The sequence below is a fragment of the Nicotiana attenuata genome, unplaced genomic scaffold, assembly GCF_001879085.1.
Source record: "Nicotiana attenuata strain UT unplaced genomic scaffold, NIATTr2, whole genome shotgun sequence".
Classification (NCBI taxonomy): domain Eukaryota; kingdom Viridiplantae; phylum Streptophyta; class Magnoliopsida; order Solanales; family Solanaceae; genus Nicotiana; species Nicotiana attenuata.
Genome location: NW_017670248.1, coordinates 1,743,590 through 1,764,350, shown reverse-complemented (window position 1 = coordinate 1,764,350; position 20,761 = coordinate 1,743,590). Strand labels below are relative to the sequence as shown.

The 20,761-nt window shown below is 38.6% G+C and overlaps 1 protein-coding gene across 1 annotated transcript; it reads right to left on the bottom strand.

Annotated features, from left to right (window-relative positions):
• Positions 1-4,706: 4,706 nt before the first annotated feature.
• Positions 4,707-11,855, bottom strand: LOC109236646 (serine/threonine-protein kinase HT1-like). The gene is made up of 3 exons (XM_019402837.1): positions 11,584-11,855; positions 9,658-10,632; positions 4,707-5,435 (listed from the first exon to the last, which is right to left on the bottom strand). The coding sequence occupies exons 2-3, from the start codon at positions 10,554-10,556 to the stop codon at positions 5,096-5,098; spliced, it is 1,239 nt and encodes a 412-aa protein (XP_019258382.1). The 5' UTR covers positions 10,557-10,632; positions 11,584-11,855; the 3' UTR covers positions 4,707-5,095.
• Positions 11,856-20,761: the final 8,906 nt, after the last annotated feature.

Here is a 20,761-nt window from a genome sequence, read left to right as displayed (position 1 = left end):
TCTTAGGAACCACAACAGTATTAGCTAACCAATTAGGATATTTTACCTCACGAATTAGCAACTTTTGAACTTCCTCTTGAATCACCTTATTTTTGAAAGTTCCTTGCTTTCTTTTCTTCTGCTTGACGGGAGGATATGATGGATCTTCATTTAACTTATGAGTCGTGACTTCCGGCGGTATCCCTGTCATGTCAGAATGGGACCAAGCAAAACAGTCCGCATTAGCTTTTAAAAATTCAATCAATTTACGTTTTACCTCCGGGCTAAGATTAGCTCCTATGTACACTTTTCTCTCGGGCCAATGTACAAATAATACCACGGCCTCTAGCTCTTCTATCGTTGTTTTGATGTTCTCATTCTCCTCCGGTTCTTGAATGGTATCAGGTCTTGAATCCAGATCTGTTTGCTTTTGCTCAGGTGAGGTTGACTCCGTGTTACCCTCACCTAAACTCTGTAATTGCTATTTGTCTTCACCATTAACAATTGAATCTGCAACGGAATTGATGCTTCTAGATGTTTGTTGATCGCCTCTGATTTGGCATATTCCCCATGGAGATGGGAATTTAATAACTTGATGTAAAGTTGAAGGAACAGCTTTCATGTCATGAATCCATGGCCTCCCAAGAATCATATTGTAAGCCATTTCCATATCTACCACTTGAAATTTGGTATCTTTAACGACGCCTTCTGCGAATGTGGTAAGTATTGCCTCCCCTTTTGTTACAACACTAGAGTTATCAAATCCCGACAAAGTATGCGCCTTTGGGATTAATTTATCCTCCGCTTGCATCTCGCGCAATACCCGTATTAAAACAATGTTTACGGAACTACCTGGATCAACCAAAACTCGTTTCACATTAGTATCATGTACAAGTAAAGATATTACCAGTGCGTCGTTATGCGGAGTTATGAGTCCCTCGGCGTTGAATATAACATTCTCTTCTTCCAGTACATGTCGAGGCCGCTTCCCGTGGGTAATTGTCACTTTTGAAACCTTTTTATATGATACATCATTGATCTCTTCACCTCCGCTTATAACGTTGACAGTTCTCTTGGGCGAAGGTGGTTTTGGAGGCTTGTTCTTCATGTATGCTTGTTTACCTTTCTCACTGAACAACTCAGTAAGATACCCTTGTTTTAACAAATGATCAACTTCACCTTGTAGAAACCTGCAATCTGCTGTTTTATGCCCATGATCGTCATGAAATTCGCACCAATGATCAGGGTTTCGTCTGTTCGAATTTGATCGCATTTCCTTTGGCCATCGTACCTTATCTCCCATGCTTCTCAAAACAGCCACGAGTTCAGAGGTGCTTACGTTGAAGTTGTAACCACCGAACCTTGCCTTTAGACTTCCATCATCATCTCGTGACCTGCGTGTGTTTCGATCATTCCCGAACCTTGATGAGGAGCCTGATTCCCTGTTCCTAGGTTTGTGATCGTACCTTTGATTATCTTGTCTTGACCGTGAGTCCTTTCCCGCAGGTCCCATGTATGGCTCGTACCTGTTTTTACCGGATCTCTTTTCATTTTCCACACGCCTTGAGCTTACCTTTTCTTCTGTTTTATGTCGTAAAATAATGTCTTCTTCAATGCTCATCTTTGTACTGTATCTGTTGTAGACATCATTCTACGTTGTTGCTGGGAATTCTCGAAGGCTTTCTTTGAGTCGCCTCGTGGCTTCTGAACTCTTCTCATTCAAATTACTAGCATAGGCTATGGCTGCCCAATTGTCAGGTACTCGTGGCAGCGTCATTCTTTCCCGTTGAAATCTATCTAGGAACTCTCTAAGCAACTCTGAGTCTCCTTGCTTGATTTTGAAGATATCTTTCATTCGCTTTTCAACTTTTTGAGCTCCCGAGTGTGCTTTGATAAATAAATCTGCAAGCTCAGCAAACGAATTTATAGAATTTTCGGGTAAAAGAGAATACCATGTTAAGGCTCCTTTAGTGAGTGTTTCACCGAATTTTTTGACCAAGACCGACTCAATCTCTTGCTTAGTCAAATCATTGCCCTTGACACCTGTTGTGAATGCAGTAACGTGATCTCGTGGATCTGATGTACCATCATACTTTGGAATATCAAGCATCTTAAACTTTTTTGGAATTGGGAGGGGAGCAGCACTTGGCTTCCATGATTGTTGGGAATATTTATCTATATCCACTCCCTTGATCACGGGCGATACTCCAGGTATTTGCTCTATGCGTTCATTTTGCTCCTTAAGCTGCTTCTGCAAGGTTAGTACTAGATTTTGTAAATCAGAGTTAACTGGATTACCTGGGTCTCTCTCTTGTGTTTCACTAGGGGTTCCACCGCTGCCTGAATTAACCAATCCTGAACGAGAATTCTCCAAAGTGTTGTTGTTTGGAGTAGATGTGGGTGGAACAGCAGGTAATTGGCTAACAAAGGCTTGAAGAGCGTTATTGACTTGAGAGGCAATAAGTTTTTGCAGAGCCTCATTCATGGTTTCAACATTTTCGAATTGAGCCTGTCCATCTGTGTGAGATCCATCAGGAATGCCTTCACGAGACCGTCGTGGGGAGCCTCGTGGAGAACCTTGTGGAGAGCCTCGTGGGGAATCTCCCTGAAGTTGTCGGATTGTCTGAATTTCTGGGTTTCCTTGAGTGTTGTCATTGTTGTTCGACATGATTGATGCAATCAAGAAAATTAGGTTGAGATATGCTTGATTATCAGATTCCCGGTAACGGAACCAATTTGTTTAACCAAAAATTAGATTTTAGGTCAAAGTTTGAATTTAGAAGAACTCGGATTACTGATAATCGGAAAAGTATATAAGAAAGAGATTTTAAATAATATAATCAGAAAGCAAATAAAAGAAAGTATATTCCAGTAGTGTTTTTTTGTGTCCCCACAGTTGTTTGTGACTTTCCCTTTTATAGCTGTTTTGGGAATACAGATTTTCCCTTTGTCATAATAAGACAATTATGGGTAATTAATGACCTTAAATGTTACGTTATGCAATCATATACATTCAATACATATTCTCTAACGTTTCTAATATTTAATGCTCATTAAATGCTGTATCTGGGCTCTTTTTTGCTGTCAGATTCATTCCTTTGTCTCTTCTCGATCTTTGACCTTTGAATATCTTGAATAGGTACGAACGTTGAATTATTTGTATGACTGCTCGTGCCTTCTTCATTTAACTTGCTCGTATCTGTTAACCAACCTTATTTCTTTGACTGTTTGACCAATCTATACGTCATGACACGTCACCATATACATAAATATAATTTTTCCCAATACAATATTTATACCAAAATGCTCTTTGTAAAATTATCCATTTATAACAGCCATATAAAATCTTTAAGGTTACTATAATAATTCTAAAAATATGCATACCATCTTTTCCATTGAACAAAGTTTCTATTTTGTATAAGACATACTATAAGATTTCAAAATTTGCACATGATATCTTTTTCATTAGACAAATGCCAAAAAATATTTAGATAAAAGATTTAATTGTTGAGCTCTTAGATTGTCTTCAAGCAAAGCTATTGGATACATTTTTGCTAAAAATTTGGACACAAATCTTCGCCAATTCAAGCGTTATATTGCTCGCAAGATAATGAAATCTACGAAACAAGTTACAATTACAAAGTTCGTACATTAATCTTGAAAGAATTTATTTTCCTATGTAGCTTTAAAATATGTGCCTTAGAGTTTAAATATTTATACGTTTAGTTATTAATTTATTAATAATGTATTAACTTTGTTCAATATTTAACAAGTGAAATATGTATATCTTTTGAGATTTTAAATTTGAATAATTTCTAATCTTTTATATGTAATATCGGAAAAGGAAAATAGTTGATTTTTGGATAATTTTTATCTATAACGTCAAAAAATATTTAAATATCAAAAAGTATCGAAACAAACGAAGCAGTTATAAAGAGGATTGATTGTATTCCCATTTAATGTATTAATATGACTTGTTAATATAGAAGTTAATTCTTCTAGAAAATGAAAAGACACGCATAACTCTCATCGCCACTCATTTAAAAGGGCAATTTTAATAGTTTCTATATGTTTAGCTTACATGTCAAAAGAGGCTATCATTATTTTTTAAACTTACGAGCCAAATGTAAAAGAGTACAGAGGGAATAGGGTTATCTTAATACATATTAATTAAATTTACTTAATATTTTCTGCAAATTATGGTTGGTTTGTTGCAAAGCAACCGTTAAGATTTTAATCGAACTTTTTAGTTTACTCGTTAGTCTTAGATTATTTGTTTTAATATTACGTTATCAAGCATGAAAATTAACTTGCATTTTAATTTGAAAGTTTAAATTTGATAATTAACATTGTCTTATAATTTACTCCTTCAACTTACATCCAAATAAATTTAAATAATTAGCTTTAAATAAATTTAAATAATTAGCTTTCTCTTTCTCCAATAATTGAAGCACATGCGACATTTACCATTTTCATGCCATGACATGAGCCAATAAATCCTACCCGTGTACTAATCATGCATGCCTAGTGTTTTTCACATAAAAGTTTATCACTCCATGTCATTTTGTAATGACATCTTCTCGTGCTTGAGTTGAAGCAATCCTAGTATCTCTATTTATTTTTCCACCAACTGCCTAAGGAGGGGGGGGGGGGAGGGGGGGTAATTAACATACGAAAAAAGGAAAAAAGAAGAAGAAAGATATGACATACTGCCTTTGAAGCAAATATATTGCTGATGTCCCCACATTTTCTGCATAAATAAAACAAGAATCAGAAGTACAAAAGGGTAGGGTGTGGGATGGATCAGCATGCAACATCTTCAGCACCTGATAAAATTTGATCAAAGTAAAATAAAAGGTATAGCCACAAAAGGACATGTATAATTACACATACTTCTATTATCACTAATCAGAATCTTCAATCCAAGGAGAAAAGGGAAAACAAAAGAAGATACAACAAACAGACAGTTTTTATCATAACTTTCTCCCTTTTTTTCTATCTGAATGACGAAATTATGCCTCGTAGATACAAATGGCAAAACTTTGGTATCAGTTTTGTTTTGCCTTCCCAAATTCTTTACTCTTGCTCTTACTGCCTACTATTTCCTCTTTCCATATCAATCTGTAGTCATAGGTTGACTGATGCAGCACCTGAAACGGGCCTTTCTTACCGTTGTCAAGATCTCTGTCTCTGCAACCTCGAGCATTCTGACCACCTGAGAGAAGGGTGGTCTATTGTCAGGGTTAGCATCCCAGCAGCGCGTCATGATTTCACCTAGGACAGGCAAACAATCATTGGGGATGGTTGGACGGACACCTTTATTGACAACTGCAAATGCTGCCTGTACAGCTGTCATGTTCTGGAAGGGAAGCATCCCCGTTATGAGCTCCCACAGAACAATGCCGAAACTATAGACATCAACTTTTTGCGTGTATGGTCGGTGCTGGATCATCTCCCTGCAAAACACAGTAAAATGCACTTAAGTAACTTTTTTTCTCTCTCTTTTCATAAAGGATTGCTCATCTAACTCAAGCTGTATATCCTAACAGCCATATCAACCAAGAAACAAAATAATAAGCTAACATAAGTAGTACCTTACTTCTTCTTTTTTTACCATTTTTAATAAAGGCTAACATAAGTAATATCTAAAAAGATCAAAGAAAACCACGATAAGTTCTGATGTCTTCTGATTTGTTTAAAATTTTAGCAACATCTTAATAGTTTCCAATAGAAAAGGCACCCACGTAGTAGTAACGCACTAAACAATCAATCAAAAGCTAAGCTCAGCCTCATACAAAGTTGCGTCAGCTATATGAGTCGTGTGCAAACACTATAATCAATTCAGTCCCAAACTGAAGTGAACGTGTTGTTTTTGTCATTAAATCTTTGCCATAGTTATCAAATAAAACATAGGTGTTAATGATTTACTTGTTCTTATGTTTTAATTACTACATGATTATAAAGTTTATCTGACAACTACTAACAGCTGTCAAGTATGCAAATGCATGTATTGATACTTGACACTACGGTGTACAGAAGTGTAATACATTCTTCTTGACAAACAAATATAGAATATTCTTACGTGTGTGAATCTGCATCTTCTATACTCTGGTATGCTTTTTATGAGAATGTACACACGTGCTATATCAGCCTATCTAAATCCTTTAGAAGATTTGATGCATGGACTTCTCTTTTCCTGTTCGAGGAGATAAAATCTTATTTCCTCCAAGAGAGATCTAAAAAGCTGAAAACTTCAAGGGAAAAGGATCTGCATTCCTAAACGCTTTAGATATATTTATTCTTAGCTAATGGAGGCCGAGTGGAACTCGTTCAACTTTTTGCATAAAACAATTGACCTTAGCCTAAAAGGAATTCTCCACGTAGAAGACAGCACCACTTTTTGGCAGCCACAAAGCCACAACCATAGACAAGAATGAAAACTTTTGGCTACGAGGTCTCCGCTGCTGATTTTTGGAGATGAAACGCCCCAACGTGGTTATCAGCATTCCGCCATTTCATGTAATAAGAAGCAGGAGCAACTAACGAAGGACTCTCTGCAGGATAGATCAAATGGTGGCAGGATCCAAAAATGGATAGAAGAAGATGACCACCCCTTGGAAGTAGGAGGACCTGATATTTGCAGCTTTGCACATAAAAACATATTTGACTAAGCCTGCTAAGGAGATACTATCGAGGAATGTAATCCTTGCAAGATATGGATGTTGGAGGCAATGATGGGCATCATATAAGGTGTTCACCTCATATGGGTTAAGTGAGAGGATGGGGTTACGGGATTTGGAGGTCCCAAGATTTATTGGCTTCGCAACTGGAAATGGTAAATGAATTTTTTTGGCTTGATGTATTGCAGCAGCTTGACTCTCAAGTCTCAAGGAGGATTCCCCAACTTATTCTCCACCACAGTTGATAAGAACGCCACAGTAGCTGAATTTATCAAAAGTGAGGCAGACCAGGTGTCCCAGGATGTACCTTGTGGGAGACCAATTCAGTAGTGATTTGGAATAACATTGATGGTTTCCTACAGAAGTTATATAATCGCGCAAGTCTGGAATGAAGACAAAATTATGGAGCAAGCAACAAATATATTTCTCAATGAATCATGATATATATTCCTGCTTGGGGTGTTGAGGCAAGGCCAAGACAGAAATAGTACGGAAGTTTAATGCACCTAAGAAGGTGTCATTTTTTACATAGTGTGCCGTGTGGGATGCCATCCTAACAGCGGATGATTCGAGGAGACATTTGGTGGTGGTAAGTTGGTACTGCAGGTGTAAGATGCATGGGTGGATGGCTCCCAAGGTGTGGGCTAGTGGTCAATGAAGTGGGGGAGGCCTAGTGGTCAATGAAGTGGGTTGACCTAGTGGTCAGTGAAGTGGAAGGAGAACATGAGGTCTTTTGGTTGCCTTAACTTTTGGTTTAAAGAATTTATTAAGTCAAACCATGCATTAAAAGATTATTTCTATTAGAAGAATAATAACTATGCCTCAATCCAAAGCTATATGAATACTCAATAGATAATTTCTATTAACTCTATCATTTACACCATGAACTGTAACGTCCATTTGAAATCATTTTGGTATTCGAGGATGTGCAGTATAGTTTTAGACGAGTAAGCAAAGATATCTACTAGGAAACCAATTCATGTAGAGACAGTTGAACTCTTCGCCCATAAGGTAAAAACCTAATTTGGGAGAATTCATTCATTTTTTTTTATGGGAAAGTTAACACTCAACTCTGTAAGAATTTTCCTCATGCATTACCAAGAGCAAAAAACAATTAATTCAATGTGTCTCCCAAGAAAGGCTAGGATGATATGGGTCATCTATCACATTAAAGAGCCACTCATAGGCCAAATGGAGCTATATTTAAAAGCTATCATCAATCACGATAAAGCATATTATACACATGGCCAGATCTACAATATGAAAAAAAATACCTAAAACATTTGATTTCCACACCTAATTGTAGAAACTAAAAATAGCTAGTCCAGGTAAATTTCAAGCTGGCCACCTACATCCAAACAGTGTTTGCACCTACTTTTGCCCATTCAGGAGCTTCCACAAGCGTTAGAAGTCCTTGTCAAAATCTTGTCAGAAAGAATGTCCCAAGAAAGATCTAAAAGGAATTACAGTCTCTACTTCCGTCTTCCATGTTAACTTAACGTCTTAACCTTCCATAAGAAGCATCAAAACCAGACATATCCATACGACTCAAACTAAAAAAATCAATCTACTCTTCAGTAGCCATATTTCAGGACACATTCTCAAAGCAAAAGACAGTAAATGCTATCATCACACAAGTTGTAATTTCGACAATCTACTCATTCTTATTGTTTGAAATAAGGAATGAGAAGACAGCAGCAATTTTGGAAAACCATTCCTCTATGCATCTTTTGGATTTATGGCTGGAAAGAAACAAGCGATGCTTTGAAGGACAAAGAAGACATATCTCTAGAATTAAGAACAATTGTCTGCATAATTTGTATTTCTGGTGTAAGAGCAGTATTTGGACTTTATTGAGATGCTTGGAAAGTTATTGTAACTGGCTATTCTGGAGCCTTCTTCATGTACTTTTGTGAACCATCTTGGTACTTATTTAATGCAATCTTTACAAAAATATGGAATGAGAAGAAACAAATCTTGGAGCAAATTCTGTCAAATTTTAAGTTAAGAATAAGAGATGATAGTAAAAAAAGCTGAACTACTGCCTACAACTACCAAACAGAAATGGTTAATATATTCAGCTCGATTACTGTTCCATGGAACTTGCCCAGCCCCCATGAACAACTTATTATTATCACAGTGTTGATTAGACGAAAGAAAACACACCAAAGAACGGCATTGGAGGGACAAGAAAAAAAGAGGAGAGACCTATGTATGGTGAAGACAACAAATATATAATTAGCTTTTAACCCTTTAAAAGTTTAAATCAAAGATGACAGACGAGCTTCTGTATGTTGTTCAAAATAGAGCATTCCTTAAAATCACAAGAGTGTGAACTGTGGTTCATCTCTCTCAGACATATCCCGAAAATTAATTCCATGAGCTAGAGTGAAGTGAATCAAACTAAACTCCACATACAAAGGAGAGCAAGGAGAAAGGTGGGAAATCTTTTGAAATAAAACAAGAATACTAATTTGATCATCTTTTTGACATTTCTAGCAAGAGGCACAAACAACTAAGTTGAAAGGTTGAACAGAAGAAACAACTTCTCTCTCTTAGCAATAACAGGCATACAATAGGAACATTATCACAAGTGATCTGGTTCGTTCCAGAGGATATACAGGTCCTTAAACCCATCGTCTCCTTTCTTTTCACTTCAAATCTATTTTGTGAAAGGCAATGCAAGGTGCTTTTATTTGGATCATCAGATAGAAGACATAATGCAAAGTGAATATCAGACAAATATCATGTTGGAACATAAGCATATCTTATTGCTACCATTTCCCTGTTCTCTTTGATAAGTTAAAACAATTGCTTGCAAACACAGTTACGCGAGTATGCAAAACATATGAATGTCCTACTAAAAGAAGGAAATTGAAGTCCACAAAAGTCATGTATGAAACAGCCAAAGTAGCTCTGAGTTAAGGTTTTGCCAAAAGACAAGAGTATAATAATGGAATCACATTTAACGAGGCTGCTAAAGAGTTAAGAGACTTACGGAGCCATCCAGCGGTATGTTCCAGTCTCTGGTGTCATTCCTTCAGTCTGCACCTCAATACGAGCAACCCCAAAATCTGCAATCTTGATTGATTTATCAGCAGCAATCAGTAGGTTGTCAGATTTCAGGTCACGATGTATCAGATTCAGGCCATGCACATATTCCATACCCCTTGCCACATCCAAGGCCTGCTTTACTGCTAACTTCAAAGGCACAGATCGGTTTTGTCGCTTAGTGAGAAACTGACGAACTGATCCACCTTTTGCATATTCAGTGACAATACACCACACCATGGGTTTACGGCACGCACCGATAAACCGAACTATGTTTGGATGTTTCAACCTTGCCAACATCATGACTTCCTGCTGAAACTGTTGCTCCATCAAGTGAGCCCTCTCAAGATCATTCTCTGGCCTCTCTAAAAGCTTGATCGCAACATCCTCACCATTGTAAGTTCCCTTATAGAGTTTCCCAAAAGCCCCTTGTGCAAAAGCTGGTCCCATGTTAAGCTTCCTCAAATCAATTGTCCACTCATCATAATTCTCAAGCCCATTGGTAGGAAATCGAGGATCCATCAAAGCTTTAGCTAAGGCATCGTCACTCAATCCATGAGAAGCTTTCCCCTTGTTTACACTAGCTGCGACAGAATAGTTATTGTGGACACGCTTGAGACCCTGGTGGTTTAGAATACGAGTGTGTGAATCATTTGATCCAACACTGCTGTTATCCATCGACATTGCAACAGAACCTCCACCATTGCTCATCTGCAAGCTCCCATAACTGTCGATTGACATGTTTGATCCCTCGCCAAGCTTATGGTAAAAATTTTGTGACAGTCCATAATGTTCATGGTTTTCATTTAAGTATATAAGTCCCGCAAACTTTGGAGCTTCCAACATTTTCCCGTCAAAGCAGCTGCAGCAAAAATGCTATAGATTCTTCTGCATGAGTAATTCAAACTTTAACTTCGCAATCCTGTGAAAAAAACATGAAAAATCAGAACTCGTTTTACGAAAATTCTTCTTTCACAACTTCATGCATCAAAATGCAATAAACGAAGAGGGACAAAATAACTAAACAAAGATTAGTTTCAAAATGAACATAAACTCCCTCTACACTCTTCACTAACAGGTAAAATATTATTTAAAGAAAAGAAGTCCTCAACTCTCTGTTCATTTAATTGCCTTCAAATTAGCTAAATGACTCAGTAATTAAGATAATAAATCAATTACTACCGCCTGTCATTTTTATCCGCCATTTAAGATTTTGGGAAAACTATTCAATAGCATTAGTTCTAAGGGGTATTGACTGAATTACCATTCTCTATTCCTTAAATGAGTAATTAATGACTCTATGCCTTCTTGTAGTAGTAAGGATAAAACTGGAAAAAACTACTAATATATTCTTGGTTTTCTAAAGCAACAAACATCTTGGACCCAATTGTTTTGGCTAAAGTGACAGATAAAAATGACGGTAGAGAGTAAAAACTTGCTTGAATTACATGCAGAAAGACTTTGAGAACCCTAAAATATCTGAATCAAAATTACACACACACACATAAACTAAAAACTAATAGGACTTATAAACTGAAAGAGAAATGAATTTATTGAGAAGACATGAACAAAAAAAAAACTTTAACTGTAAGAAGTCCATTTTCCCCTCTACATTTTTCTCCCAAAAAATGAGGGGTTTAATCGTAATCACGAGCTAGCTCCGGTTTTCAAAAAAGTCAGATACTTCAAGCATAAGCAGGCAAAGATAAAGCTATACCCCTATGATACCCAGCACAGAGTTTAGCACAAAAACAAGCAGCTGAAAATTCACACAAAACCCCTTAATTCAACTAATAAAACCAAAAGAAAACCTAAAAAATAACAAAATTAGGTGATCCAGGGGTAAAATCGAGAGAAAAGGAGCTAAAATTACCTCGATCGCCAACGCTTGACTTTATCGGATCGAACTTTTTGCAACACCGAAAAGCTGTAAAGACAAAAGTCTTAACCACCAGCAGCAGTAAAAAAGACAACGACGGATGAAGAGAGGTAAAAAGCAGCGAGAAAGAAGGTAACAGTAGAAGAAGAAAGAGTAGAGAATACAAAAAGAGAGAAGAAGAGAAAATGAACACGAGAGAGAGAGAGAGAGAGAGTACTGAATGAATGTTGTCTTAGCTATAAGAGCTGCCTTTTTTCGGTCTTTGGTCTCTGTTTGGCAAAATTAATTACATTTGTTAGCTAAAATATATATTTCTAGAAACAATTAAAAATACTTTTTTTTTCTTTTTTATTTCCAGCCCGAGGAGACATCTGGTGTGGCCACTCGTACCTTAAACCTTCTGTCCTTGCATATTACTGGTGGGGTCTACCTTGATTGGACTTAAAAAACTTGTGTGTAATTATGATGGAACATTTGTAAAGGTGCATGCATTTAGACTAGTTCACTAAGGGGTCGTTTGGTTTGAATATGGTTTATGTCGGGATAAATTATACCGGTATAAATTATGTTGGGATTGTTTTTTATCAGTTGTTTGGAATATAAATATGACAATTGCATAATTTATAAGAAGAATGTATAAGTTATATTAGTGCTAATTACCCCACCCTCTATAAGGTATAAGTTATTCCGGTGTTAATTTTAATCCTGGGATAACTTATACCTGATTTTCTAACCAAACGAAGTATTAAGGTGGTATTAAATTTTTATACCAGCACTATACCTTCTTATACCTCATACCAAACGACCCCTTAATAAGTATTGAATACTAGATGGTTATATTAAAAATATATATAATAATCTAAGTTTATCGTGATTAAATGATAAATAAATATTAGTTATTAATAATTAACCGATACTCCTCCTGTTCCGGTTTATATGAACCTATTTACTTTTTGGTCTGCTCCAGAAAGAATGACCCATTTCTAAATTTGGACACAATTTAGCTTAAACTTCCAATTCTACCCTTAATGAGAAGCAAATAAACACACAAATACTCTCGACCCCTTTTTGACTTGTTTAGGACCACAAATTTCAAAAGTCTTCACTTTTTCTTAAATTCCGTGCCCAATCAAATAGGTTCACATAAATTGAAACAGATGGAGTAAGAGTTTACATGAGCACTAGTGACTTTGATGGTCTCATTTCTGTGTATAAGATTTAATGAGATAATTCTATCCCTAATTCACTTTATCTCGGGGGGGGGGGGGGGGGGGGGTTCGGATTTATAGCTTATTTTATGAGGTACGTGAGCCCATAGTTTTTCCGTCAAACTAGATATTTTATGTATATATTTTCTAGAATTTGTCTAATATTGTTTGTTGGCGCCCATGCTTGAAAGAGACTAAGTGGTGCACTTGGTTAAGTGCTAATATATTTACCGAAAGGAGCATGGGTCAATTTCAACGGGATACTTTCTTTTTTCTCCTTTTTTTAGTGGTGCATCCATATTATAAAAATCCTACGTCCTCCTCTGTCTATGACATTATCCTTAAATCGTGGTCCTGTAATAATTTCCACCCTATTTTTTTACAAAAAAAAAGGATATAATCAAAACCAATTAAGATTAAAAAATGAAAAATTCAAACGTGAACGTATTTATTCAGAGATGAAGTTGTATTGAGTTCTATCTCTTACATCTTACAGGGGGTGACAATAAATGTCTATACTCGATTAAACAAAGTGAAATAAATAAGAGGTTTTGTTTTAAAAAAAAAAAAATAGAGGTAAGAACATGAAGAAATCAATTCCTAGATCATGACATGGAATTTCTGAGTATAAAGCTTTGACTAAATATTTGACTCAGTCAAAGCTTGAAGATGCTAGTTGTGAGAAGCAAATTACTAATAATTATGGTTAGAATTATCAGGTACCTCATACTTTAATCTTGACTAGTTTCACTTTAATTGACTCAGATATGTCGAATCTTTCAATCATCTAAGAAAAAATTACCAATGTTAAAATAATAAATCCGTTAAAATCACAAATTTAGCTTTACCCCGTCCCCAATTTCGATTTTGGATACACCATAGGAATTTAAATGTGATTTTTTTTTAGCTGCGCAAATGACTTGCTACTTTGGGAGCAACGAGTTGATATAACTTGCCAAACGTAAGAAAGGGAGGTACTTTGTGGAAATGACATCAGATAGCCATTTTTAAGCATGTTGTTTTAAATTTTTTCATATTTTATAATGTATTTAAAAATTAGCTAATTCACTCAAACTTATGACACAACATCCTGAAGTTTGGACCTTGAAAATTTCAGGACGCTTCAGGAGATTGTGTCTTAAAGTTCGAACACTGTGTCCATAAATTAAAATTTTATGTCCTGAATTTTAAATTAGCAGTTCAAAAATCCTCGACATTTAGTAATGAATATCAAATTAGCAATTCAGAAATTCAAGACACTTAGTCCTGAATTAGAAATTAACAGCTCAAGAATTTAGGACACTAAGTCCTGAATTCCAAATTAGCAGCTCAAAAATTTAAGATACAAAAATTCATGATATTTAGTCATGAAGTTTGGGCTAATTGGCTAATCTTTAAATATATTTTAAATTGTGGATATAATTTAAATAGCAGGCTTAAAAGTGGCTACTAGTGCACTTTGCCGGTAGGTTTGTCAATACCGGGCTGGACCATGGGCTAGGCCAACTACCCATTTAACATGGGATATCTACACAAATAGCCTCCCATATTTACTATATATTTTCTTACCCAACATTCATAGATTATGCACCACATACTATTTTTAATTTAAATGATTAAGTGACGACTTCATTTAACATGGACTGTCAAGACCATTCCGCAGGGTGATTGATAAAAATAAGACACTTCGATATCACTATTGGTTTTTTGACTCCGCTTGCCTCATGGACATTGGCGGACACATGTGGTGGCAAACGGGGTCAACTGAACCCACTTCATCAAAAAATAATACTGTATATATGTATAATTTACGATTAAAGCTGCATAAATTTTGTATAAATATTTTATTTGAACCCACTTGACAACTACTAATTTACGACTAAAGTTATGTACTTCTAAGATTGAACCCGCTTGCACAAAATCCTGGGTCCGCCACTGTTCATGGACTGAACTTCAAGTTTAATAAGTGTTACCCCTCGCTTGCCCTATGAGCAACTTTTTCGACTTTTGACCTTAAAGGGTTGCTCATGGAGCAAGCGTTTGTATGGGTCGAAATCTGACTAGACGAGAATCCGCGTGAAGAGGAACGACAAAATGTCACTTTGGCCGAAGTCGTATCCATACAATGCTATAACGACACGCACCTCGGCCACGGCCAAGGTCGTGTATTCGGAATGCTTGAACGGCAGATTGGATGTTACGGTATTTCAGAGGGTCAACCAGTAGTACAGTCCAATGGCTTAGGTACTATGGCTAATGACCATTGTGTAAACGACAATACCTAGTATATAAACTAAGTGAGAGGAAGAAGAAATGGGGCAAAAAACAAACTCGCACACAGAAATACTCTCAGAGAAGAACAGGGATCTTCATCTCTCTCTCGCCTCTAAAGAGAAAGGAGCAAGGAAGCTCAGATCCTCAATATACATCGTTAGTCTCATCATGTCAAGTGTGCGGGGGTCAACCTTGTTAAAGATCGGTGACCCTTTTTATCTATGTATTCTTCACTATTATTAAAATGTTATGAAAGTTACCATCTTCTTCTTACATAATGGGACTCAATCATTGTTATAGTTGAATCTTATGTTTGCTTATTCTTATCTTCCATCTTAGATCTATGGTAAATTATCTTTGACTAGGATTTACCTCAAATCTTCTTATTTGATAGTTCAATAAAAAGTCTAAATCTTTTTTGTCGAACAATTTGGTGTCGTCTGTGGGGATTTTCTAGCCAAAATTTTAGTTTCCTCTAGATCTAAAGTTAGCCATAGTCCCACCCCCCGGTTGTCGTAGCCTCGCCCTCTCATTGCAAACACCAACTTGAGAAATTTGTAGGCAAGCTTCCGAAATACCCGAACCAACCGAGGTCAGATCTTTGCATGAAATCAAAATTGTCTGATATCTATACAAAGTCCATGTCTTGTTGTAGCGATGGGTCTGGCACATGACTTGTCATAGTGGGATTGTGGCCACTACGCACTGAGCACGTCCGCAATCATATTTTCTATATTAACGTTAAATACCAATTTATACTTCGTGCACGTTACCCCCTCTCTTAGGAAGAGACGATAGCCTATTGTGTGATTCTTTGAAATAACAAGCTTGTTTTGCCCGTATATACAAAGTATAACTTATGTCTCCCTTATTTTTGTACCCGTATATACGGATTATAACTTATGTCTCCCTTATTTTTGTACCCGTCTGTACGGAGTATAACTTATGTTTCCCTTATTTTGTGCACTTGGGACGGGATCGGACTGGGACTCGGGCTCGAGATTCCAAACGGGCAAAGTAAGTTGTCAGCCAATAAGAAGCCCAGACTCGAGTAACGGCGAAGCTAAGCACAAGGATATCAAATATGAAGTCGTCATTCGAGCACGAGGCAAAACGAGTCGTTCTATAGCGCCCCTCTCCCCTCGCCACCAACCAGGTCAAGGTAACAGACGGTTTCGTTTGGTTTTGACTTGTTATTTTCATTTTTTTTTGGATTGGGATAGGAACATGAGCATTCTCCCAGGTGAAACAAGGAACAAACGCCACCAAAATGACACACCAAGAAAACGTTCTGCACCATATCATCCTGTAAGCAATGGTTGAGTAAAACCCCCCGCATCGTACCATACTACGAATAACAAACGAACGGCTCAGAACAAGCCGACATAATTAAGAAACAATCTTTATAGCCTGGGACTGGGCGGTGAGCCCATGGAACGTACAGTCTCTCCAACACGCAGAATATGAACACGAAAAGCTTGCACGTATGCTCGCCATGATACTCCTACTCCAATTCATCCGACTAAATATTACGAATCACGTCCTAACTTCTTTCGAACTAATCAAGCCCCAGGGTGCCCAGAAGCCCAAGCAATAAGTTCATCGCTAGGGGTGTGCATTCGATTTATCGATTCGATTTTGACCCTTATCGATAATTACTTATCGATTATCGATTTGTACATATGCTTATCGTTATCGTTTCAATAAGGTTTCGATTTTTTCGATTTCCATTTATCGATTTTGGGGGCTTATCAATTACACCAATAAGAAAATTTACGGGATTCCACGAAAAGTATATCGCTATAAACGCGCCTAACTAATATGGATAAAAAGAAGCTAAAATAAGACGGACACCATTTATAATATAAAAATTGTGTCAACAAGCACATGCAACAAAACTAAAGTAAGGGATCAAATGTATGCCACAACACTCCAACGATATAAAAAAAACAAAACAAAACAAAACACATCATCACGACTAATTCTGTTTTCCATTAAATTGAACTTCATTCCCTTGATCTTTAAATATGATCATTCCTTAAATGTGGTAGAGGAAATAATAGGGTAAGGGACTTAGGGTAAAGGAAAGGGTATAGATTAGGGAAAATAATATTGTATAGCCGCTTTCAAAATAGTAGCGGAATATATATACATTCTGTATGTTATATTAATCTACACAAATAGGTAATTACTCATTTAACAAGTGTCTACAATCTAGGGGTGTGAATTCGATTTATCGATTCGATTTTGACCCTTATCGATAATTACTTATCGATTATGGATCTGTACATATGCTTATCGTTATCGTTTCAATAAGGTTTCGATTTTTTCGATTTCGATTTCGATAAAAAATAATCGATTCGATTTATCGATAAACCGATTCGAATGCACACCCCTATTCATCGCTCATCTCGTCCACGGTCTCTCCAAGCCGAGCAATAAAGGGACTAGATAGAGTGGGAATCACCCTGACACATACATAAATTATGCAGCAACGCATGATATTCTCCAATGAAAGCAAGATTAGATGAACTAGGACTCACCCCGACGTAGGCATAAACGATGCAGCAACAAGTGATACTCTCCAAAAAAACAAACTCACACACAGACATACTCTCATAGAAGAAGAGGGATCTTCATCTCTCTCTCACCTCTAAAGAGAAAGGAGCAAGGAAGCTCGGATCCTCAATATACATCATTACTCTCATCATGTCAAATGTGCGGGGGTCAACCTTATTAAATATCGGTCACCCTTTTTATCTATGTATTCTTCACTATTATTCAATGTTATGAAAGTTACCATCTTCTTCTTACATAATGGGACTCAATCATTATTATAGTTAAATCTTATGTTTGCTTATTGTTATCTTCCATCTTAGATATAGGGTAAATTATCTTTGACTATGATTTACCTCAAATCTTCTTATTTAACTAGTTCAATAAAAAGTCTAAATCTTTTTAGTTCAATGAATTCGACCTCGCTCGAATCTACACATTTACGGTCATCGGCCATCATTGATCGAAAGGAAAATTCAACCTCGTTCGAATTAACCAGCCAAAGTCCGACCTCGCTCGAACCCACAACGGGTTCCAATTTGACCTCGCTCGAATTCAGCCCCCACGACCATCGCCAAACAAAGTAAAGTTCGACCTCGCTCGTACCCACAAAGGGTTACAATTGGACCTCGCTCGAATCTACACCTTTATGGCCATCGGCCATCACTGAGCAAAAGAAAAATTTGACCTCGTTCGAATTAACCAGCCAAAGTCCGACCTCGCTCGAACCTACAACGGGTTACTATTCGACCTCACTCGAATTCACGCCCTTACGACCATCGGCCATCTCCAAATGAAGTAAAAAAAAAAAAAGACCTTGCTCGAACCCACAAAGGGTTACAATTCGACCTCGCTCGGATCTACACCTTTACGGCCATCGGCCATCACTGAGCGAAAGGAAATTCGACCTCGCTCGAACTAACCAGCCAAAGTCCGACCTCGCTCGAACTCCTAACGGGTTACATTTCGACCTCGCTCGAATTTATACCCTTACGGACCCCGGCCATCGCCAAAAATTCGACTTTCATTCAAGCTAATAAAGTTCAACCTCGCTCGAATTAACAAAAGTAAGGTTCGACCCTGAACTAACGAGATGAGATTCGACCTCGCTCGAATCAGCGAGTTAAATTCGACCTCATTCGAATTCCTAACTAAAAATATGGGAATCATCACGGGAAAATCTGAAGATCTACTTAAAAAAATGGATGAGAAAGAGAGTCTGAGATATGCAACCAACTATCTTATTCAGATATATATATATATATATATATATATACATAAATACACGACAACGTCTTACAAAAGGCCGAAACCGTGCCCCTGTAGAAAGAAAAAACAAGCAACAACAAAAGAAAAAAAAGAAGAGAAGAGCTAAGCACAAAAACTTCACTCGGCCTCATCTCCACCACCGTCCTCGTCGGCATTGTCATGATCATAAGAGAGCCCTTCTTCAATCTCAGCACCCCCACCGGCCTCCGGTGTCGCAGGGTCATAGCCGCAGGCAAGGCGAGTCTCGCGTGCCTTGGTCCGAGAATCTTAAAAAACGGCCTCAGGAACGCTCCCCGCCACCCACAAACCCTTAGATATAACTCGTTGGGCCTCATCATGGAGCCATAGCTCGTACAAATGGCGGGGGATGGCAACAGAGGCAGATTCCTGATAGGGGGGCCGAGCCAACAGCTGCGCCTTCTCGGCCTCGAGAGCCACAACTTGGTCTCCCAGGTTCGAAGCCTCCCGCTCGAGCTCACCGATTCGCTCCTCGAGCCTTGCCTCCCTTAGTACGGCTGTTGCCCTCTCGGCTTCCCACTCAGACCTGAAGATGCGGATAGTGTCTTCCAGTGCCGCTGCCCTCGCCAAAGCCGCCACTCGGGCTCCCTCGGCCCTCTCCAACTCGGCCACCTTCCTTTCTTGCTCAGCCACTTTCTCCATCCACTCCGCACTTAGATCGGCAACTCTGGCGGCATTCTCCTTAAGCTCGGCTCGCAAGGATAGCACCTTCGCTTGAAGATCCTCGCATTCTGCCACAACCCCTTTGCCCACCTCGAGCTCCTCGTCTTTGGCCCTAAATAGCCCCTCAAGCTCGCTACATTTACAGATAGACCGTATCAGATCCTCGTCCTTCAACTCCAACTCCTCCTTGAGGGATTGAGTACTAGTGCCCGCCCTAAGCTGCTCGTGCATCTCACGGCACCTGTTGCGATACTAGCAGTACTTCGTGGCCATTTTCAGAAAGAAATCGGCCCGCGTTTTAGCCTGACGAGCACTCTCGATCTCCGTCATATAAGTCTAAAAAAAGAAGAAGGAAGAATCAGAAAAGTAAATGGTACAAAACAAAGAAAATAGCGAAAGAAAACTCACCCTCAAGGCCATCCCAGCCACGCCGTGTGACAAAACGGAATCATTGATCTCCCGAAGAGATCTGCTTTCGGCGGCGGAACACAGAAGATCAAATTGGGGCACCAAGTCCACCGTGTCCTCCAACATGTTAAAATATTATAGAATTTCGAGCACACGGGAAGGGCCTTCCGCCCTCATATCGACCCTGGTAAAACCTTCCTCGAACATCCTCATATCCCCATCATCAATATCAGAATCAGATTCGTAGTCATCTCCCACTACGCCCTTCAACCTCTCATTAGCCGAAGAGGGGGCGCAGCCTACCGAGACGTCGATGGACCGCTCGAAACAATCGCGGCGGCCTCCAAACTCCGCCCCCCTGCCACGACAGCCTCTTCTACGTTCTAACGGGCACCGCCTCCATACCCAGTCCGGTATCATCGCCAGCTTCAGATACCGCCAAAATAGGGTCGCCCCTCGAGGGCGTTTCAACCAAAGATGCCCCCTTTGACAACCTCCGTCTCTTTGACGGGGCCTCTTCGGTACCACCACGAAAAGGTTCGTCCGCTGAATGGACTGTGGGGACCGGAATGTCCGACCGAAGAGCAACCTCCGAACGAACAGGTTCAGTCGCGGGCGCGGTCCGCCGAACAACCAGACTTTGGACGCCCCCATCCACAGTTACCCTTGGTACGGGCCGGACAGGGGAAACCGGTCGAGGGAAAGTAAGGACAGGAGCCCTTACCCTTCTCGCTCCTCTCGAACCTGCCAATGAGAAATTCGACCAAACAAAGATA